This window comes from Xenopus laevis, chromosome 4L, assembly GCF_017654675.1.
Source record: "Xenopus laevis strain J_2021 chromosome 4L, Xenopus_laevis_v10.1, whole genome shotgun sequence".
NCBI classification, from domain to species: Eukaryota; Metazoa; Chordata; class Amphibia; order Anura; family Pipidae; genus Xenopus; species Xenopus laevis.
In genome coordinates this window covers 25,699,219-25,721,901 of record NC_054377.1, presented here as the reverse complement: position 1 = coordinate 25,721,901, position 22,683 = coordinate 25,699,219, and the positions used below count along the sequence as shown (strand labels likewise).

The 22,683-nt window shown below is 40.2% G+C and overlaps 1 protein-coding gene across 5 annotated transcripts in view; it reads right to left on the bottom strand.

Moving 5' to 3' along the window:
• Positions 1-6,104: 6,104 nt before the first annotated feature.
• rassf7.L (Ras association (RalGDS/AF-6) domain family (N-terminal) member 7 L homeolog) overlaps positions 6,105-22,683 on the bottom strand; it is a 60,569-nt gene continuing 43,990 nt past the window's right edge. For 4 of the 5 annotated variants that reach the window (XM_018256779.2, XM_018256776.2, XM_018256778.2 and 1 more), the window contains 5 exons: positions 17,818-17,997; positions 15,648-16,546; positions 11,510-11,681; positions 9,996-10,091; positions 6,105-6,681 (listed from right to left, as the gene is read on the bottom strand). In XM_018256779.2, the coding sequence (XP_018112268.1) occupies positions 6,650-6,681; positions 9,996-10,091; positions 11,510-11,681; positions 15,648-16,546; positions 17,818-17,920 (1,302 nt within the window). In that variant the 5' untranslated portion in view covers positions 17,921-17,997 and the 3' untranslated portion in view covers positions 6,105-6,649. Of the gene's footprint in view, positions 6,682-9,944; positions 10,092-11,509; positions 11,682-15,647; positions 16,547-17,817; positions 17,998-22,683 lie in introns of all 5 variants that reach the window. The other variant, XM_018256780.2, reaches the window with a different exon arrangement.

The window sequence follows — 22,683 nt, the reverse complement described above, 5'->3', positions numbered from 1 at the left end:
CTCATTGCTGATAGACCATGCACAGACCAGCAGGCAGATGAAAGATTCAAACCAACGGATACCCAAAGTAAGTGCATATTGGGGCAGGCCAGCATATGTGCACAGCTAATCGGATCAGGCCCTGAAAATCTTAAAATTGCCTTGTATGGTCTCCTTAAGGGCTCTTACAGACGAGTGCTTTTACCTGCGCTCCCCTGCGTTCCGTTTTTCTGCGTTCAGCCGCAGGGGAGCGCAGGAATAGACGCATTACATTTTTTCCAATGGGGCTGTACTCACACAGGCGTGTGTAGGCATCGAACGCAGGTTGAGACGCAACATGCTGCATTTTTCCTGCAATCGGTGCCTACAGTACAGCCCCATTGGAAAAAATTTAATGCGTCTATTCCTGCGCTCCCCTGCGGCTGAACGCTCATCTGTAAGAGCCCTAAGGAGGAAAATCTACAGGGTAGAAATAGGAAGCAATGGTCATCCATGCTAATCGCAGCCCTTCTCTACAGGAGTGTGTTGACTGTATGACGGGCACAAATGGAGACTGCAGTGGCCCAAAAGTTATGGCTTCTTGCAGATTTACAATAGAACACCTAGCACACTGCTGGAAATCTATGGAGAAACCTTGCACTACATCTATAGTGGGCAAGATGGTTCCAAACAGTTGGGGGAGATTAGAACAATGCACTTTCATTGCAGTCATCCAGGAAAAATAGTCACAAAGGCACCCCACTATTCTATTACCCTTCAATTGTACATCTATTCCGATGTAATGGGATTTGGGGTGTGCACGCTGAATTACCAACAAAGTCATTGGGGTCCATTAGAGTAATTCCCAGTGTCCCACCAGGCCGGTATATAACTTTGCACAAGTTCACACATAAGTTACACAGGAACAGTTCAGTGTAAATTAAAAACTGGGTAAACGGACAGACGTCAATCTCTGGTGTACTCATAAATTGATTAGCATTGCCGCTCACAAAATCAAACAACCTAGATTGAAACAAAATCAGCTTTTACGGCAAATACATGACTTAGAACAACAGCAGCGCATTAAACCCACTTCCGAGATAAAGGCCCGTCTAAATCAACTTAAGGAAGAGGTCAATCTATATATTTTGAGTAAGTGTCAGAATCAGCTAATTAGACTAAAGAGCATGCATTATGTAATGGGTAATAGAGCTACTTCCATGCTTAAGAATCGCTTAGTACAGCAAACGTTATACCATAGAATAGAGAAAATCCAGACAAACTCTCGTGAAGTTCGAATTAACCCCAAAGACATAGCAGATACATTTGCTGAATTCTATACTGCTCTATATAACCTGAGGGATGATCCAGCTATACATATCCCCACAGAAGCGGACATCCGCGCATTCCTTGATCGTATGCACTTGCCGGCTGTCTCGAGCTTGGCATTGTCCGCGTTAGACAGGTGTATAGAATCCGAAGAAGTTAGGAAAGTGATTGTCAGTATGCCTCAATCTAAGGCACCCGGCCCAGACAGATTCACTAACAAATATAAATCCTACTCTGCGCTCTTGACTCCATATCTCACTAGAGCCTTTAATGATGCAGTCAGCACCGGGAAATTTCCGCAGGAAATGCTGAAGTAGTACATTTCTGCCATCCCTAAGCCAGGGAAGGATGATACAAAATGCCCCAATTACCGCCCCATCTCACTATTGAACGGTGACTTAAAAATATATGCATCTGTCCTTGCAAACAGAATTCAAGCAGTACTGCCTCAGTTGAATAGCACCGACCAGACAGGGTTTGTTAAAGGACGTCAGCTACATGACAATACCAGACGACTTATTACTATAATACATCAATTGCGTAGACTCAACAAGCCATCTCTTATATTAGCTCTAGACGCCGAAAAGGCATTTGACAGAGTGAATTGGTTGTATCTCAAACTGGTCTTCGAAAAGTTTAATTTCCCTCCATTTCTGATATCTGCTATTATGGCCCTCTATTCCAGCCCGACGGCTCAGGTTAATATTCATGGTTTTCTGTCAAATCCCTTCTCCTTATCTAATGGTACCAGGCAAGGGTGCCCCCTTTCACCACTGATATACATCCTGAGCATTGAACCTTTGGCTCAGTTAATAAAGAGCTCACAACAGATCAGAGGGTTGTCACTGGGGCCCCAGGAACACAAAATACTACTGTTTGCTGATGATATAGCCTTAACGATCACTAACCCCGTCATTGCTTTACAGGAACTGTTTGACTTGATAGGAAAATTTGGTGATTTATCCCACTACAAATCGAACATTGCTAAAACTCAAGCTTTGCCGATATGTATGCCTATTGTTGTTGTGGACATGTTGAGACGCAAATATAGCCTCGATTGGCAGGACACGGCCATTACTTACCTGGGGACAAAAATTGCAGCGGATCCCACTCAACTGTACCAGCAGAACTTTGCCCCATTGCTCACAGATACTCAAACCACCCTCCAAACATGGAAGACCACGTATGTGTCGTGGCTTGGCAGAATTAATGCAGTGAAGATGCTTATTCTACCGCGAATTCTGTATAAGTTTAGGGCATTGCCAATACCTCTTTGCACTCCCTTTTTCCACCAACTCCAACGGATCTTAAACATGTTCATCTGGAATTATAAAAGGCCGAGGCTTTCACAAAAAGTGATGCAAGCATCAAAACGGAAAGCCGGCCTGGCCTGCCCTAATGTCCTCACGTACTATAGAGCCATTATTCTAGATCAACTAGCCGATTGGCACCTACCCTCAGGAACAAAACAATGGGTTGACATGGAGAATTGGATATATAAACAAGAATTTGGACATACTGGGCTGTCCCACATTTGGACTATGGGAAGGCATCACCGCTCAGCAATGGAGCATCTGCCGCTGTCAATCACAGCGACTCTTCTCGCTTGGTATGTTGCTAGACCCAATCGAAACTTAACTATCCCACTGAGCAGTCTTGTGCCAATTAACATCTTGGCAGAGTCGGTTCAAGACTTAAATCTCGGACATTGGCAAGAAATGGGCATCACGAAAGTGGGTGACCTATATGATTGTGATGGTTTTCTAACGTTTTCTAAGCTCCAAAAGGCTTATGGTCTCTTAGATGTACAATTATACACATACCTACGTATACGACACTATTTCCAGGCGCATCAATGGTTGGGGAAACACCGGCCCACCCGGTTTGAGTCCAAATGTTGGACGCCTATATATAAAAACAAAGGCACCTCTATTATATACGATTTATTGATACAGCACCGTGTGGATGAGGCCCCTGCCTCCCTTGTAAAGTGGCAATCGGATTTACAAATACCGTTATCGGTGGACACTTGGAATCAGCTTTTCCAGCAAACCTCTAAGTTTTCGAAAGCACTTAACCACCATGAACTAACATTTAAGATTATGTATAGATGGTATATGACCCCGGATAGGATACAGCGAGCTTTTCCTCATTCATCCAACTTATGCTGGAGATGCCATAGTGCCGTGGGGACAATGTTACATGTTTGGTGGGCCTGCCCACTGGCGCAAAACTACTGGTCCGCCATCCGGGACTATATCCATCAGCATACGGGCATACTCACCCCGTTTCAACCTGCTCTGTTCTTATTGGGCCTGGGAATTCCCAAGGTGGACCGGAAGACCAAAAAATGGATTATCCAAGCACTCCTAGCTAGCAGGAGCCTTTTAGCACGATATTGGAAACAATCTGCCCTGCCTTCCACCCACGAAATATCCAAGGAGGTTGAGCGCATCCAATTATATGAGCGAGTATTCTGTTTTTGCCAACAAAAGTCGTTCTGATGTGGATCCAAGGAGAACTGTAACTAACCCCTATGGGTCTTGCTCTATGCTGAGATAGTATTGTGGTCATGAAGCTTTGTTGGAATATCTTTATGGTGTTTATGGGGTTCCCAACTGCATTTTTTCTTGTATGACTTACTGTACTTTTGTGTGGCAGCCAGATCTCCTTCCCCCCCCCTTTTTCTCCTTCTCTTTCTCTCCTTTACCCCCCCCCCTTTTACTACTCTTTGAAAATTGGTTGTATGACTGATCAAAAATTGTTACTAAAAAAAAAAAAAAAACTGGGTAAACGGATAAGCTGTGCATGCAAAATAAAAAATGTAATGTATAAAGGCTGGAGTGACTGGAGGTCTAACATAACAGAACACTATTCCTGCTTTTCAGCTCTCTAACTCTGAGTTAGTCAGCGACTTTAAGGGGGGCCACATGGAACATAACCGATCAGATTCAAAAGCAAACAGTTATGACCCATGTGGCCCCCCAAGTCACTGATTGGTTACAGCCTGGTAACCAATCAGTAGAAACCAAGAGAGCTGCAAAGCAGGAAGTAGTGTTCTGGCTATTATGTTACACATCCAGTCACTCCAGCCTTTATACATTACATTTTTGCCTAACTAACTATATTAGAAACATTTTTTATTTTGCACAGAATATCTATTTAGGCAGTTTTTATTTTTACACTGAACAATTCCTTTAAAGGAGAACTAAACCCCCGTTGCTCTAACACCCACTCTCCGTTGCTACACCGTCCTTAGGGGATTACACTTATTTTTACATTTAAAGGATAACTAAACCCCCTACCATAAGCCCCCCTAAGCTTCCAGACATTGCCCCCCTCTCCCTGACTGTGATGTGCTTTAATGTAAAAAACAAAAACCCTTTAAGAAATTCTCACCCTTAAATGAAGAAAAGCTCAGTGGAGTTCCCGGTCACCATCTTGCGGATCTTCATGTAGTCACGGTTCTCTTTGCCATCACAAAGCCTGCCAGCGCATGCACAGTTGGGCCAAATCAGGAATTGTCTTAAACAGTGCATGCGTACATCGGCGCCGAGACCCGTACACAGATCCACAAGATGGCGACCAGAAGCTTCGCTGTGCTTCTCTGCATTTAAGGGTGAGATTTTTTAAAGGTTTTTTTTTTTTTTACACTAAAGCACATCGCGGAGAGGGGGGCAATGCCTGGAAGCTAGGGGGCTTATGGTAGGGGGTTTTAGTTCTCCTTTAAATGTAAAAATAAGTGTAATCCCCTAAGGACTGTGTAGCAACGGAGAGTTCATATATACATTGTGGCCTTTCCTTCCAATCCAGCCCCACTTATACCCATCTCCGTTTGGGTGCCAACACACTGGGGGTCCTTTATTACCTCTTGGCAAAGAATCAGTGATCAGCTGGAAGCAGAACAATGAAAGTAAACATTTGATGTTTTTAACTGGTTATTGTCCAGTGTAAACTTGCCCATTGCTGACAAATAAACCCCACTGACCTGTGGGAGGACCAACACCTGCATCTCCTTGTGCCCAACAGAGAAGCAGACACCTATAGGTATTGCCAGATGGAATAGATTTTTATATAGCACTATAGTGGAAATGGAATAGGCTAATGGTCATTCTACTAGGCTTGGGCCAACTGTATCCTGGGTCCACTAAAATTAAGGGATATTGGGGCAAATTTACTAAAGGCCGAAGTGACCAAAGCCAGCGTGACGTAATTTCGGAACTTCGGAACGGGCACTGGCGTAACTTCGCTAGCGCCAGGGAAAGCAGCCTAACGCCAGGGAAAGTTGCACTCTTGTGAATGAATGTAACTACACTAATTCAGTAAGATTGAGATTTGACTGAACGTTACCTCTTGCGCCAGACTTGCCTTCGCCAGCTCAGACCAGGCGAAGTGCAATAGAGTAGAAAGGAGTTGGTCAAAAAATAGTTGAAATTCTTTCTAAGTCCCAAAAAACGCTGGCGTCTTTTAATTTTTACAGGGAGATAGATCATAATTTTTTTTTGGTGCATCCTTCTTCCCCCCTACATTTTCTAACATATGGCACCTAAACTATACACTGGGCTTGTGTAATGTAATGTATTTGCTGCATATACGTCATTTTAACTTCCCGCCGTATACAAATTAGCCAACGCTAGCGCAACTTTGCTTTGCTTGCCACAGTAACGCTAGGTCAACTTCGCAATCGTTCTGCGCCCTGGACGCAACTTTGGATTTTTGTTAATAAGTGTTGTCCTGGCGAATCTACGTCAGGCAAAGTGTTGCAATGTCAGCGAAGCCATCGCAATTTTGGAGGTAAGTAAATTTGTCCCATTGTGTTTAAGAAAATGTTACATTTATTTGAATATTCTCCAGAAAGGTCAAGCACTGCATCGGTAAAAAACAACAAAAACAGAATCATTCATAACAATTTTCCCTTTCCAAACTTCTTGTGTTGGGGTGGGGGTGGGGGGGCACAAATGAACAAACACCCACTACCCTGTTATTCATGCCCATATGTAAGTCACTGGTCTTCTTCAGGGCCTGCTTGGTTCTTCCTGCTCCACTTCCACGGAGTTCATTGATGAATCACAGGATCATCTCAGTGGGAAAACTTCACAAACGATTTCTTTTATTCACTAGAGTACGAGCCTGGGAAATCCCATGGCAAGGCTTTTAGTACATGGAGAATATTCCCTTTACACATAAAAGTTCATTCATATATTTATAATACAAAAATATAAACAATATATATACACCTTTATAATATAATGTAATTACTGCAAATGTTTTATATATATTTATATATATTTATAGTTCCTGGTTTACATATTTCTGTAAAATGAGGGAGGCTTCTCTGTTACACTAGATACTGCTTTATTCTTTAAGTCCAGGACGCCTCTCGTGATGATAGCACTGTTAAAAGAAAAGAAAAGGGGGGGATAAATGAATAAAAGGATATAATGGGGTTTCCTCTGATGCATTTGAATTCTGCACAGAAAGATATTACAATACAGGTGTGGGGTCCGTTATCCAGAAGAATCTAAATTACAGGAAGGCCATCTCCCATAGACTCGATTTTATTTTTACCAAAGATTTCATTTTTCTCTGTAATAATAAAGCAGTACCTTGGATTTTAGCCAAACAAAGATATAATTAATCCTTATTGGAAGAAAACCAACCAAGGAAGTCAAAATTTTTCCCCCTTCCCACCCCTAATTTGCATATGCAAATAAGGATTCAGGTCGGTACTTGGCCGAATCTTAAGGATTCGGGGGTAGGCCGAATCCTAAATAGTGGATTCGGTGCATCCCTAATTTCCAGTAGACTTAAGGTATGACGATCCAAATTACAGAAAGATCTGTTATTTGGAAAACCCCAGGTCCCAAGTGTTCTGGATAACAGGTCCTATACCTGTATAACAGATAATAAAGAGGTGTTTAGATTTCAGCGGCCATGCTTTACACCAGCTTTTCTAGAAAAGAATAGAGTAATAATTAAAAGAGCTCAAGGGGGTCATTTATGCACTGACTAGTAGCCACAATGGGGTGTCAGAATTGCTCCTCATGATTACATGGAGTTAAGGACAGTGTTTGCTCCCTGACTGTCAATTTGGTTGAACCCAAACATAACAGCCAATCTACTTTTGAAACATTAAAGGAGAACGAAGTAGGCAAGAAATGTTGTACATTATGTTTTGGGCTTCTGTACCAGCCCAAGTCAACCACATCCCTTTAGCAGGGAAGATCTGTGCCGCAGACACTTTCCAAGATGGTGACCCCCTGTGACAGGTTTCAGGTCCTGGATCATTGCTGCTATTGTGAAGATGAAACGTTAGGTTGGTGCAATAAGGTCATTATATAAAATTTGGCATTTTTAGCTATATTCATTTTTAGGGTTTAACGTAGTCCTCTTTTAAGAAAATGTTTAAAGGACACCTATCATCATTACATTGTTTTACCCAAGTGAAGGTTCAGGCTAACACATCCCACACTCCTGATTGCAGAATCAGTAGTTTTGCAATAGCACCCTATTACTCTGTTGGGTGCTGTGCCCGCCACACAAATGCCCATAATGAACGAATGTCTCAATAAGCACATGTGCATCACCGGATCCTACATTGTGCACCACCGGATCCTACATTGTGCACCACCGGATCCTACATTGTGCACCACCGGATCCTACATTGTGCACCACCGGATACTACATTGTGCACCACCGGATCCTACATTGTGCACCACCGGATCCTACATTGTGCACCACCGGATCCTACATTGTGCACCACCGGATCCTACATTGTGCACCACCAGATCCTACATCATGAACATATGCAGCAAGCTACTCCCTCATTATATGCATATGTGTGCGCCAAACACAGCCCCCAATCCACTCCCAGGGCTGGGGACACAACACTCCAAAGGGTGCTATTCTTGCAAAAATACTTAGCCGTGAGATATGCAAGTTCTGCCTCTGTTAATCTCCTACATCTTATATTTACTAATGGCTGACAACCCACTCTCTACCCAGTACTTGGCAGATAATAAATAACCTAAAAACCCAATAAATAACCCTGCTTATAAATGTATTTTCCATTAACTGTATTATATGGGGGTATTGCCTATGTATGCTTATTTGTTTTGGGGATGCACAGACTCCTAGATCTGGCCAAATCTGAGCCTTTTATAACTGAATTTGGATTCAGCCAAACTGAATACAAAGCCTTATAATCACGTGACTTTAGGTCACACAATTACGAAAATTCAAAATTGGGCCCATTTGATATGCTAATTTGCATATGCAAATCAGGGCTCTAATTCAGCTCAATCCATCAGAAAAGATACAGCTAAATCCCCCAAAATTGCAAAACTGGGTACAAATAGGTCTTATTGTTTCCTATGGAAGTAATCTGTACAGTGGCGTTAACTTGGGTGCGTGGGGCACCCATGCAAAATAATGATTAATGTCCCTCTTCCAGCCCACTCCACCTGCCTCTATTTCAAAGGTATTAAAGGGGGTGGGGCTATGATGCAGCAGACCACATGGTACGGGCCCCCCTGACACCCAGGTGTATATAGTGAATAAAGTACCCCCTCTTGTAAAATATAAGGATATTAAAAGTTACCAAGGAGTTCCATGACCATATAAAAACACGAGACCGAAGGTGACTTCTAATATCCTCATACTTTACAACAGGAGGTACTTACTTTATTATAATACACAAGTTTCAGTGAGTCATGTGATATGCATATGTCATAACCACATACCCATTGATAGTTGTTATTAAAATAAAGGTTTAAAGGCAGAATGCATTTCTAACGTAGCCTCAACCAGTAAACCTACTAATACTTGTACATAATACACGGACTGAGAATTTCATCAACTATGTTATTACTGCTTCTATGAATCTTGTTATATTATATAGTTTCGTAAGCAACCTCTTGAATAAGGTATTAAGCCTACAGCACTAGAAAGAACCGCAGCAGTCAACACTCAAGCAAGGGGCAATCTGCACATTTAATGGCCATGGTCAGGGGCACAGTTTCCAAATTTTGCTCCCGACAAAAAGAATAAAAGGTAAAATGAATGCTCCCCTCCTGCCCTATGTGGTATGTCCCTGCCTGTCCTGCCCATACTCTCTATCCTGAAAGTTGAATCGTTATGGGTTCCACTACTGGTGGTTAAAGTAGAGCAGCTGCGAAAAGAGGAAGAGGTAGGATGCAACAGAAAAGCAGCGAAGCGAAGATTTAGAACATTTAGTGTAAATAGTAATAACATGGACAGAATCGAGAGACTGGACACCTGGAATTCTGATAATGTAGGTGCAGAACACTAGTATGGAGATTTCTAGGATGGATTACACTTCAGTAGGTGTATGGCTGATGGATAGCATGCATGAGTGTGTGCCTGTGAAAGAAAGCATGTGCCTATGTGTTTGTTAAAACTGATATCTGCTATTCTATTTAAAGGCCAGTTTCTCAAACTGACAGGTTTGCCTTAGGAGCCTAGACTCCTATTCCTGACCCCTACTCTCTAATTACAGCTCACTGGAAGAATGTATTATTTGGGGGCACAGGGAGACGTTTCCTTTGGTCCATAAATGACACTCATTTGTCTTCTGCTGAATTGTTTGAGGCTGTTTTTGAGATAGCTGAAAGGTTTTCATGCAGACAGAAACCCACCACCAAGAAGGGAAGAGGTAGCAGCTGTACAGAGGCCTCAGACATACACACCCTCAGGACTCAAACCGGACACCATTGGGTTCTGCAAATTCCGGGGGTGGCCCATGAGATGATTGGATGATGGTCGTGGAGGAGAATCCATGGGACCTGAAAAAGGTCTGCATTAATAATATATATATATATATATATATAATCAGCAACAATACCATCTACCTATAGCCACACATTAGGGGTGATTCATCTTTATGTATGTTAAAGAATGGCTAATTCTAAGCAACTTTTCAATTGGCTTTCTTTATTTTTATAAACCAATTGCAAATTGTCTCCGAATATCACTGTCTACATCATACTAAAAGTTAACGCAAATGTGAACAACCCCTTTAACTACTACTCCTGTAATATGCATGCCTTTGCAAGCAATAAGTTCTACCATGATACAATGGTGTAATAAATCTTTGATAACTATCTAGTAAGAGCAAGCAGCCAGTTTCTGGGGGACTACTTCTGAACTCCATCGTAGCTGTAAGGAGCAATCGAAGGCTGCACTTGGAAAAATCCCTATGTATTCCTTTGTATACAATATTACGCAGACATGGTATATCTATATAGGTATGGGATCCGTTATCCAGAAAGCTTCAAATTATGGAAAGGTTGTCTCCCATAGTCTCCATTATAATTAAATAATCTAAATTTGTAAAAATTTACTTTTTCTCAATAATAATAAAACAGTAGCTTCTACTTGATCCAAAGAGATATAAGTAATCCTTATTGGAAGCAAAACCAGCCTATTTGGTCTATTTAATGTTTCCATGATTTTCTAGTAGTATGAAGATCCAAATTACGGAAAGATCCAGTATACGGGAAAACCTCGGGTCCCTAACATTCTGGATAACAGGTCCCATACCTCTATTATTTTTTAATTAAGAGGCAGCAAATCATAAGGCCATAGGTTACCTCTGCAGAGGAAGTCCTACTGAGAGCGGAAGCAGCCATGATTGCTCAGATGAGTCATGTCATCCTAAGAAAACAGTGCCCTCTGCTGGCTTAATTATCATAAAACATATACAAAGATTCTATTTTCTAACGCTTAAAGTGCCCATTATAATGTTCTGTTATACAGTAGATAGGGATGCACCGAATCCACTATTTTGGATTCGACTAAGCCCCTGAATCCTTTGCGAAAGATTCTGCGAATACCGAACCAAATCCAAATTTGCATATGCAAATTAGGGGAAGGGGGGAAACATTTTTCACTTCCTTGTTTTGTGACAAAAAGTCACGCGATTTCCCTCCCCATCCCTAATTTGTATATGCAAATTAGGATTGGGTTAAGCCAAATCCCGCTGAAAAAGGCTGAATTTCTGAAACCTGGATTCGGTGCATCCCTAGTTATAGACACACAATCTTATCTGTAATGTAGTGTGAATCAGTGACGGGCAAGCTTCAGCCCTCTGGATGTTGTTATTCATCACCTTCTGAGGGGCAGCAAGATAGCATGCCAGATCTAAATAGTATTTATCACTCCCAGATATCATATGAGCCTATTCCTAGTGCCTTTCTCTTACCTCTGTTCCTCTGCTGGTTTTGCCACTGTACATCGTGAGGCTCAGCAAGAGAAGGATCTTCATCGGGCCGAAGCTGAGCGCTTGTCACGGTTGATCCTGTCTGAAGGATAAATTGTTGGAGGTTACACTGCCTGAGGTCTTTATTCACTTCGTCCAGCTCCTGATTCCTGGCCTGTAAAGAGAAAAAATGTGAGATCCGCAATGTGCCAAATGTTTAGTTACTCCTATAGTCAATAACTTGGCTCAGGTTGTGCTTTATGGGGATATTAGTATGGGGCGGAACACAGCTCATTGCACTGGTGCAGGGTAAACAGATAATAAAGTGTATACATGTAGTTATAAATAAAATATAGATGCCCCCATATACACAATGTACACTATCTAAGACACAAGACACCACTTCTGCTAATAAGATGCTTTCGTGAAAAGTGTTAAGGGCTTTAGCACACGGGCAGATTCAGGGAGATTTAGTCGTCTGGTGACAAATCGCCTCTTCTTCAGGGCGACAATCTCCCCGAACAGCCTTCCGCATGCTAAAATGAAAAATTTCAATGCACTTGCGGCGCGATTTCCGAAGTTGCTTCACGAGGAATCTTCGGGTGACTTCGGAAATCGAAGCGCCGCAAATGCATTGCTGCAGGCAATTTTTCATTTTAGCAGGAGGAAGGCAGGGAGAAGGCAGTTCGCTTGTCACCCCGAGGAAGAGGCAATTAGTTGCCAGACAACTTAATCTCCCTGAATCTGCCCGTGTGCTAAAGCCCTAAGTGTCTGGCCACACGAGCAGATTCGGGGAGTTTAGTCGCCCCAGTGACAAATCTCCTCTTCTTCCGGGCGGCAATCTTCCCAAACTGCATTCCTCCTGCCCTCCGCTGGCTAAAATTAAAATCACCTGGGGGAAGGCACATGCGGCACTTCGTTTTCCGAAGTCGCCTGATGTTTCCTTGTGAGGTCTGTATGGCACTGTCAGTTCAAATAAAGGAAGGACCCTTCAAAGCAGAGACAAATGCAAGAAATACTGATAAATGTGTCTCTATAAACAAGTGCGGCCGTCTGACAGCTGGGAGATAATTAGTCAGTGAGTCAGTTAGTCAGAGATACCTCCATTGTGATAGATCCCAGCAACAGGTTAGGTTGCCTGGGGGGAGGAAGAGCACTAACAAACCTTGTCATTGACATTTTCCAGTAAGGGAATGATGGCTCCCTCTCTCACCTGCAGTTCCCTTTTTCTTTTTAAATGAGTTTTAGAACTGGCAACACTTCAATGGGGAATAATTGCATAGAAGGTTCTCCCTGTCATCCCATGGTATGATTAAAGGGCAACTAACGCCTAATACCATATATACCACATCTCAAATTATATGACTATGGTGCCAGAGCTCAGTGCTAACAGGGTCAGGCCACACAAGCAGATTCAGGGAGATTAGTCGCCCCACCGACAAATCTCCTCTTTCTCAGGGCAACAATCTCGAACTGCCTTCCCCCTGCTAAAATTAAAACTTTCAGTATGTTATAGAATGACCAGTTTTAAGCAACTTTTCAAATAGCCTTCTTTTTTTTTCTTATAGATTTTAAATATGTGCAGGAGTCACTGACCCCATCTAAAAACAAATGCTGTGTAAGGGCAGAGACACACATGGAGATTTGGGGAGATTAGTTGTTCTGCGACAAATCTCCTCTTCTTCGGGTGACTAATATCCCTGAACTGCCTTCCCGCAAGCTAGAATCTAAATCAAAGGCGGGATGGCACTCTGAGCGCTTCGTTTTCCGAAGTCGCCCAAAGTTTCCTCGTGAGGCAATTTAGGGCGACTTCGGTAAACAAATCCATCCGAAGGCAGTTTGCGGAGATTAGTCAGCCGAAGAAGAGTCAATATGTCGCCCGGCGACTAACCTCCCCGAATCTCCACGTGTGTCTCTGCTCTAAGGGTACACCTGGAGATTCGGGGAGATTAAGTCGCCCGACGACTAATCACCTCTTCTTTGGGGCGACTAATCTCCCCGAACTGCTTCCCCGTGTCGTCTGCCGGCTTCAATGAAAAAACGTCTAAATTTTTTCATTGTATGTGACCATAACCTTAAGGCTTTAGGGAACATTAACATTATAATATAGATTGATCCAATTTAAAATCACATGTAAATACAGATATGCAAGTAAACAATTTCCTATATTAATGGGGATGGAGATTGATATTTGAAGCAGTTGGGGAAGGGAGGTACAAAGTGATATTTTCATTGTGTTTATTTCCTTGTCAAGAGTCTTATCATTACGGATGTTTGTAATGAGTGACAGTATCACTGATAAATATAATTAACATTCCTTTTTGTGTCTGGGAGGCAGAGTATGTAGTTTATCTTTATCTGGATATATAAACACAGAGCTTGCAATCACTGCCTCATACATCCATTTTACTCATTTGCAGGACTCGGTTGGTCTTGGCATACATATACAGCAAAGGGATACTTTATCTGGAAACCTGTTATTCAGAAAGCTCTGAATTATGGAAAGGCCGTCTCCCATAGACTCCATTTTATCCAAATTTTTAAAAATGGTTTTCTTTTTCTCTGTAATAATAAAACATTACCTTGTACTTGGTTCCACGCATTCTGGATAACAGTTCCCATACATATATATATATATATATATATATACATATATATATATATATATATATATATATATATATATATATATATATAAAATTTATATATATGCTAAGACCAACATAGTCATGCAAATCACAACACTCTCGTTACATTATGGCACAAAATGCATAGTCCGGTTTCTTCGCTAAAATCTACGGAGTGTGTTCACCCTAGAGCTGACACAAGGCTTCCGCATGTGAACTCTGAAGAGGATAAGAAGAGGATTCTGCTAGCACTAAGGGGCTCACATTGGCCTGTGGATTTCAGCAGGCTGATTTTGGCCCTGTCTGGCCCTAGCCTAAAAAGAATATTAAAAGTAGTTTGCAAGAATTTTGCTTTTGTGTAACACAAAATCTGCTGATTTCTATCAAATCCACTAGAGGGCACAGGAGTACCTATTAGTGTTGGTATAGTCTCAATGAAATCAAATAAACACCTGTTTTAACCAGTGGATTAGTGTATTATGGACCCACTAGCATTGTAGAGGATAGCAAGCTACTTGCTGTGTTTTATTTGTATAGCACAGCTTCTGTGTTGCATGATGTGTGCCGATTATCTTACATTTACCGCGACTACTGATCCAACTAAAAGCCCATACAGATATTGGCACAATATGCACGGTTACAAGAAAAGCTCTAGGAGGGACACATCCAGCCCCCCTGTTGCATTTAGGCATGCCACCCCATGCAGCAACCAGTGGCCACAATCCATTACCTGGGCTGGATATCAGTCAAGGAAAAACTGTTCTGCAAAATTGCTTCTATGGATGGATTTGTTGGGCAGTACCTTTTCCTTTCCAGAATGGGGGTCTATTTATCATTCTGTGTAAAAAGTGGAGCCAAGTGATGTTGCTCATAGCAACCAATCAGATATTTGCTTTTGTTTTCAAACTGTTGAAATCTAATTGCTCATTGGTTGCCAAGGGCAACATCTACATATTACATAGCATGATAAATAGGCCCCCAAATGTTCTCTTTAAAAATAAATGTCAACTTTAAGAAAAAAAAAATATTTTATTGAAACAAAACTTTAACAGACAAGACACATTAACACAACTGTACAAAAGCATGCTAACTGTAAAAAAAAAAAAAGTATAAAAACAATATGGCAGCTCTGTTAAAAAAGTATATCTACATAGATCAATTAAAAATGCCTTGTGTCCTTATGTTACCCTTCTAATCAACAGGGCATATTCCATTTGTAAAGGAAAAGTGTACCCTGTTTAAAGTGGAATGTCTCATGTTATTGATTATTATTATTATTATTATTTATATATACAGTCTAGACTTCAATATCACTGTCAAGAGAAATTGATGTTTGTTAGTTGCCTGTAAATCTGCAGGTGAGACTACAGTGTATAATACTATAATACATACAAGCGGAATGTCCAAGCCCATCAATTAATGATCTTTCATGCAATTAGCTCTAGTGCTACATATTTTAAAGTCTACATTCCTAACCCCATCCTGGTCTTCCTACAGGTGAGCAGTAAGCCTACCTGAAGGTTTCTCCTGGCCTCCTCACAAGCCCTTTCCACGTTGGATAAGTTGCTCTCCAGCTGACGTCCTTGCCCAATCTTAGTCTCCAGCTCTTTCCTCATCTTGATAACCATTTCTTCTAGGTCAGTAAGACTGGGCCCTGACGCAAGTCTCTTGGAAGTCTCTTTTTGGATCTCCAGCTCTAGGGCTTCTGTCCGCTCAGTGAGCTCCTGTATTTTCACGGTGTACTCCTCCATTGTAGCCCTAAGCTTTCTCATTTTCTCCTGCCTCCCTTGTTCCTCTGCCCTTTCCCTTTGCAGTTCATCCTCCCAAAACATCTCTTCTCCAAGCTCAGCTTCATTACACTGGATCAGTCTTTCCAAGTAAGCTATTTCATCTTCATCTTGATCCATGGGCCTCCCAGCTCTGCCTCTTTCCCACGTCTGGATATCCTTGCCTAAAGAAACATTTTGCATTTCTATGGACTTTAGCTGATCCTGCTGCCGTAACACCATCTTGAATATCTCCTCTTTGCTGGGGGGCCTCGGGGAGGAACCATCTTTAACAGGAGTGCCATTCACTTGCTTCTGTCTGTGCTTGGACAAAATATCAGTGGAACCTATAGGCCCCAAATTAAATGTCAATGACTTTTTGGGCTCCTTTGACTTTGTCACTTCTGTGCCAGCTGTTCGAGTATTTAGGGGCAAACTCGACCTGACAAAAGTCCTCTCTGGGGGCACAGGGCCTGTATCGGAGGATGGACGTTCAGCTAAGCTTGGTCCTGTGCGCCTCAAAATGAAATGCACATCATTGGCATATTGTCCACTCTTGGATAGGAACTCCAGGGGCCTTTCATGGGGCAGAAGTTGCCTCTCCTTGTCCCGAAGAGTCTGGATGAGGACATAACGTCCAGTTTGACCTATAACATAAATTATTGCATTATTATTTAGATTTAGACTGAAATGGCCATTATAACTTCCCACAAGTTAACTGCAACCATATCCTTACATAAATCTATAAATATTCCAAGATAATGATATGGTTTTATGAGCATCAGCTTGCATTTACTGGGATGTGGCTTAAGTTATACAGATACAGCAGGAACATCACCCTCACCAAAATCTGCTGATAACAGAAAACTATGACAGCACAGGTATGCCCTATACTAAGCACAAAGCAACTGCAGCATCAAAAGGGTACATTGTACTATAAACTCAGCTACAATCTTCCTCACAATGCTAATGGGCCAAAACAATGATAGGAGGTTTATTTTGGAGGCATTTAGGGGATTATTTACTAAAACTCAAATGTATCTCATATTTTTAGCTCGACCAAACTCCCATCCACGGTTTTATCTTATTTATCAATAAAATAACTTGAAGAAGTCAGATCAAGAAAAAAAACTATAAAATCAAGAGAAAACTCGAATCGTATACATTTTTCAGATTTGACACCCAAATCAGTTGATTTGTTCAGGGTATTGCCCGAAAACCCCAAATTATTCAGATCATTGGAGGAAACCCAGCACAGATCCCTATATCTTTAATTTGTATAAGGGACATCTGGCACTGAGTTCTACATGACAGACAGGTTTGAGATGGTGAAACTCAAACCTTTAGCAGCTTCTGGGTATAATAAATCTCAAAAAATGTTAGTTTATTTTTTCATCTAAAACTTCTAGTATTTCCCCAAAAAACCTTGACCAAAAAAAATCAAGGTTTAGTAAATAACCCCCTAACTTTAGGGGCCTATTTATGAAGCCTCGTTTTTTTCTGGGTGAATTTTCTCAAAATTTTTATTTCATCCCAAAGCTGCGAATACTCCAGCTAAAATCTGTCAAGGTCATGGCAGATGTAATTTTTACAACTTGACATTGTGATATGCTCCGGATAATCCGAAAAAGTCGGGGGTTTTGGGCGACAACTCGAAAAAAAATCTAGCAATTTGGGAGTCAAATTCAAAAAAAAGGCATACAATTCGAATTGTTGCACAATTTTGTCGAGACTTTTCCGACACCGGCTTTTTTCGAGCTGATTTGATAAATGAGTTAAATTCGTGGATGGAAGTTAGGTCGACTTTGTTTTAATTAAAAAAAAATGGGATAAATTCAAATATTAGTAAATATCCCCCTAAAATTTCAAGGGCTGTAACTTTCAGATAAGCTAAGCCCTGAGGTCATTAGATGCCTACCTATGGCTTGGGCCAAAGCAATGACGACATCCTGGCAGGACGTTTGCTCCGACACACCACAGACCACACGTTGCACTCCATCCACCCACACCTTCAGCTCCATATTGAACACGAGGAATGAGGTCGGCCTGAATTCGGTTTGGCTTACAATATCCACATCACTGTACCATAGGGATCACCCTGCAAAAACACAAAGAACAAACACATTGAGGGTCTGGTTACAAGTGCACATCCACTTAAATGTTTCTGTTATATGGAACGTATCATAGCATAATAAATATATCTTAATATTATTTGTAACTGTAATTACTACAGCAGTATCCTTCCTTTGCTAAGCCATGCACTGGTGGTCCATACTGCATGCAACACGTAAAGGCCATTTATCAAAGGTTGATTTTGAATTCATGTGAGTTTTCCTTAACTTTAATAAATTCGAATATACTCTAAATTCGATTAGGAGGTTATTTAAGAAAAAAATCGAATATAACAAACAAGTATTACCAACCCGAAAACTCAAACCGAATTCGACTAATCTCGAACTGAGTTTTTTCCCCCCAAAAAAACTTGAATGTCAGGAAGGCTATTAACATCTTCAAATGGGTCACTGGAAGTCTCCCATTGTCTGATCTTGACAGGTTTTAGGTGGTGAATAGTCAAATTATTCCCAGGGTATAGGTTTGATAAATCTCGAAATTCAAATTTGAATTCTAATTGAGTTTGGATAATTCACAATTCGTATTTGAGAGTTTTAACCAAAAATAGATTTTTCGAAAATTCAATTTACTTTTCGATCTCTAAAGGGATACTGTCATGGGAAAACATGTTTTTTTCAAAACGCATCAGTTAGGGTCAGTCCACACAAGCAGATTCGTGGAGATTTAGTCGCCTGGCGACTAATCGCCTCCTCTTCTGGGCGACAATCTCCCCGAACTGCCTTCGCGTGTCTTTTGCGTGTCAACAAGCATACTTCGGGCGACTTCGGAAAACGAAGTGCCGCGTGTGCTTTAGTGCAGGCGACTTTTCATTATAGTGGACAGGAAGACACGCGGAGGCAGCACTATTAACTGATGCGTTTTGAAAAAAAAAATGTTTTCCCATAACAGTATCCCTTTAATAAATCTGCCCCTTAAACTAATTTAGCAGTGGTTAGCTCTCCTCCAGCTTTCCATACCATTAGTTTGGAGTCTCATGGATATTATTAATAAGTTGAAAGAACTGAAAGAACTTGGTTCAATTAGTCCAATTAGTGCTGCCAGTGGTGACACAGGCCTATAGAACATCGTTTGTACAATACACTAATTCCATATAAATTTTAAAGTACAAGAAGAAAGTCTGCCTCCTCACAGAAACAGGAGGGGTACTGTTGATGCAGGATTTATTTATATCTATAGGGACACAGTCACTGCAGTCTGCTCTGTAATTATGCATTAATAATGCATTAGATGGATGGGAATGCAAAAGAAAATACCAAGGGGTTAAACATGAATGATGATTCTGCCAATGATTCAGGGAGTGGATAAAAGCAAAGTATGTGAGGAATGCAGGGCAGCTCATTGTGAGCACTATTCATGGTGATACTGATGTCATTAGGGAACTTTGCTAGAATGTGACTGGGCCACAAGGATCACATTCTATTGCAACACAAACAAATAGAAGTTTCTAATTATTATTATTTTATTATTAGCCGACCAGTTTCACTTAAGACATTAGGCTATTAGGGGAATTTAATTTGTTGCTTTTACTAGTGTGTGAAATGTGCCACGCCAATGTCTGGGTTCTGTGGCTCCCATTTATGAATGTAAATAGGCCGAAACCTCAGTTGAAGGCTCTTTTCTCAACGAGAGAGCACAGAATAAATTTACATTTGATTTACTTTATTTCAGAATAAAAGAAACAGAATATATATATATATATATATATATATATATATATATATATATATATATATATATATATATATATATATATATATATATATATAGTCCTCCAAGAAGCCAGCACTCTCGAAAAATAGCTTTTGAACGCCTGGGTGCAGCATCGACAATTTCGAACTCCACATGCACAAATAAGATCCGCACTCACAGGACTTATGAAAATTATAGAAAATTTATTGCAAGAGTCTCTTGCAATAAATTTTCTATAATTTTCATAAGTCCTGTGAGTGCGGATCTTATATATATATATATATATATATATATAATACACAAAAGCCATGAATATCCTGTAAATTATATCCTTATAAGCGGTGAGTTCTGATGTCATCAGTTATAAACGGTGAGTTCTGATGTCATTTCTGTCACATGACTCACTGAAATTTGTGTATTATAATAAATAAAGTACCCCCAGTTGCAAAATATGAGGATATTAGAAGTTACCTCGGAGTTCCATGACCTGTATAAAAACACTCGGCCTTCGGCCTCGTGTTTTTATATGGTCATGAAACTCCTCGGTAACTTATAATATCCTTATATTTTACAAAAGGGGGTACTTTATTCACTATATATATATATATATATATATATATATATATATATATATATATATATATATATACACACACACACACACACACACACACACACACCATAACCTTGGTTTATTGTCTAAATTCTGTTTTTATTCTGAAATACAGTAAATTACCATAGGCAACACCACTGCTTTATTGCTCTTTATGGGGCATACAGTATGGGGCAGATTAACTAAGATCGAGTGAATAATTCAAATGCAAAAATATTCGAATTTAGAAGTATTTTTTGGGTACTTCGACCATCAAATTGGTCAAATTCGATCGAATCGAATGATTCGAACGATTCGAAGTAAAAATCGTTCGACTATTCGATAATCGAGGTACTGTCTTTTTAAAGGAAAACTATACCCCCAAAATGAATACTTAAGCAAAAGATAGTTTATATCAAATTGAATGACATATTAAAGAATCTTACCAAACTGGAATATATATTTACATAAATATTGCCCTTTTACATCTCTTGCCTTGAACCACCATTTCGTGACTGTATTTGTGCTGCCTCAGAGATCACCTGACCAGAAATACTACAACACTAACTGTAACAGGAAGAAGTGTTGAAGCAAAAGGCAGAACTCTGTCTGTTCATTGGCTCATGTGACCTTACATGTGGTTTGTATGTGTACACAGTGAATCTTACGATCTCAGGGGGCGGCCCTTATTTTTTAAAATGGCAATTTTCTATTTATGATTACCCAATGGCACATACTACTAAAAAAGTATATTATTATGATAATGGTTCATTTACATGAAGCAGGGTTTTACACATGAGCTATTTTACTCAGTATCTTTTAATAGAGACCTACATTGTTTGGGGGGGTATAGTTTTCCTTTAAAAAAAACTTTGCCTTCATACTTTGCCACTTTAAACCTACCGAAGTGCAATGTTAGCCTATGGGAACCTTCCAGAGCACTTTTCTAAGTTTTTTTTTTTGATCGAATAAAAATCATTAGATCGATCGCTAAAAATCTTTTGAATCTAACGATTTTTATTCGATCGTTCAATCGAAACTTTTGCGCTAAAATCCTTCGAATTCGATATTTGAAGGATTTTACTTTGAGGGTTTTTTAACCCTCGAAATTCGACCCCTATGTATGTATAAATACACAGCTGAAATAAATATGTAATGGTTTAGCAGAGAGCCAGTAAAAACAAAAAATAAATCCATAGATAATGACGGCAGAGTCCTAGACATGAGCTTATTTGTAAATGAGAAAAAACACTGTTTTACCCAAGTAATGCCTAATTACAGTACTGCAGGTGATTAGGTCTAATTAATGGACACTTAATTGGAGGGAAAAAAAAAGGAGAAAAGCCCGTTATTCACAGCAGATGAGAAAACTGATCCAATAAGAAAATGCATGGATATCATTCACCAATGTAGATGTGTGAAGTTCCCAAACCGATCCCAAAAAAAACAAGTTACCACTTCAAGGAACAATACACCCTATCATTTTACGATAAAGGTTAATTAAGGCATATTGCCGTGACTTATTCTGCACATTAAGCCTCAATTATATAAAAGGGAGCAGTCATGATTGCTCTAACGAGGTAACCTCATTCTAATTAAACAGTGACTTCTACTGGCCAGATTATCAGGAAGGGTGAGGAATGCTTTGCTCAGCTTTACCAAAAATCTTGACACATCATTAAAGTGGTGGTTCTAGAATGGCTCATTCTAAGAAACTTTTCAACTAGCCTTCATTTTTTCTTTTATATAGTATTTTTTTTTTTTAATTATTTGCCTTCTTCTGACTCTTTTCAGTCATCTTCCTAATCAAGTCTTCTCCTAGTCATGTTCCAGTCTCTAATTCAAATCAATGCATGGTTGCTAGGGTAATTTGGACCCTAGAAACCAGACTGCTGAAATTGCAAACAGGAGAGCTGATGAAGAAAAAGCTAAACAACTCAAAAACCACAAAAAATGAAAACTAATTGTAAATTGTCCCAGAATATTACTCTCTACATCATACTAAATGTTAATCAAAGGTGAACAACCCTTTTAAGCTGTGAGATGAGGAAGAAAAGCCATATAAAGAATTATTTGTAAACCCATCACTGCTTATAATACCTATGAGAATCTCCACCAAAAAACAGTTTTTACATAGTGCAAGGTAATTCTTATTTGTAAATGTATTTGCTATTGGCTGTTTATACTCTTCCTACTGCTGAACGAAGGTTGCAGAAACCATCTGCTACATTGTTTCAAGAGTCAGAACCAGACAACGGAAAGGGATAAACAGAAACTGCTTTCAATTGTGAATACATTTACATATAATGTTAAATCCCACTGGAAAAAACGTTAATGTATATTGGAAATGTGCTTAGAATTGGGATTCTA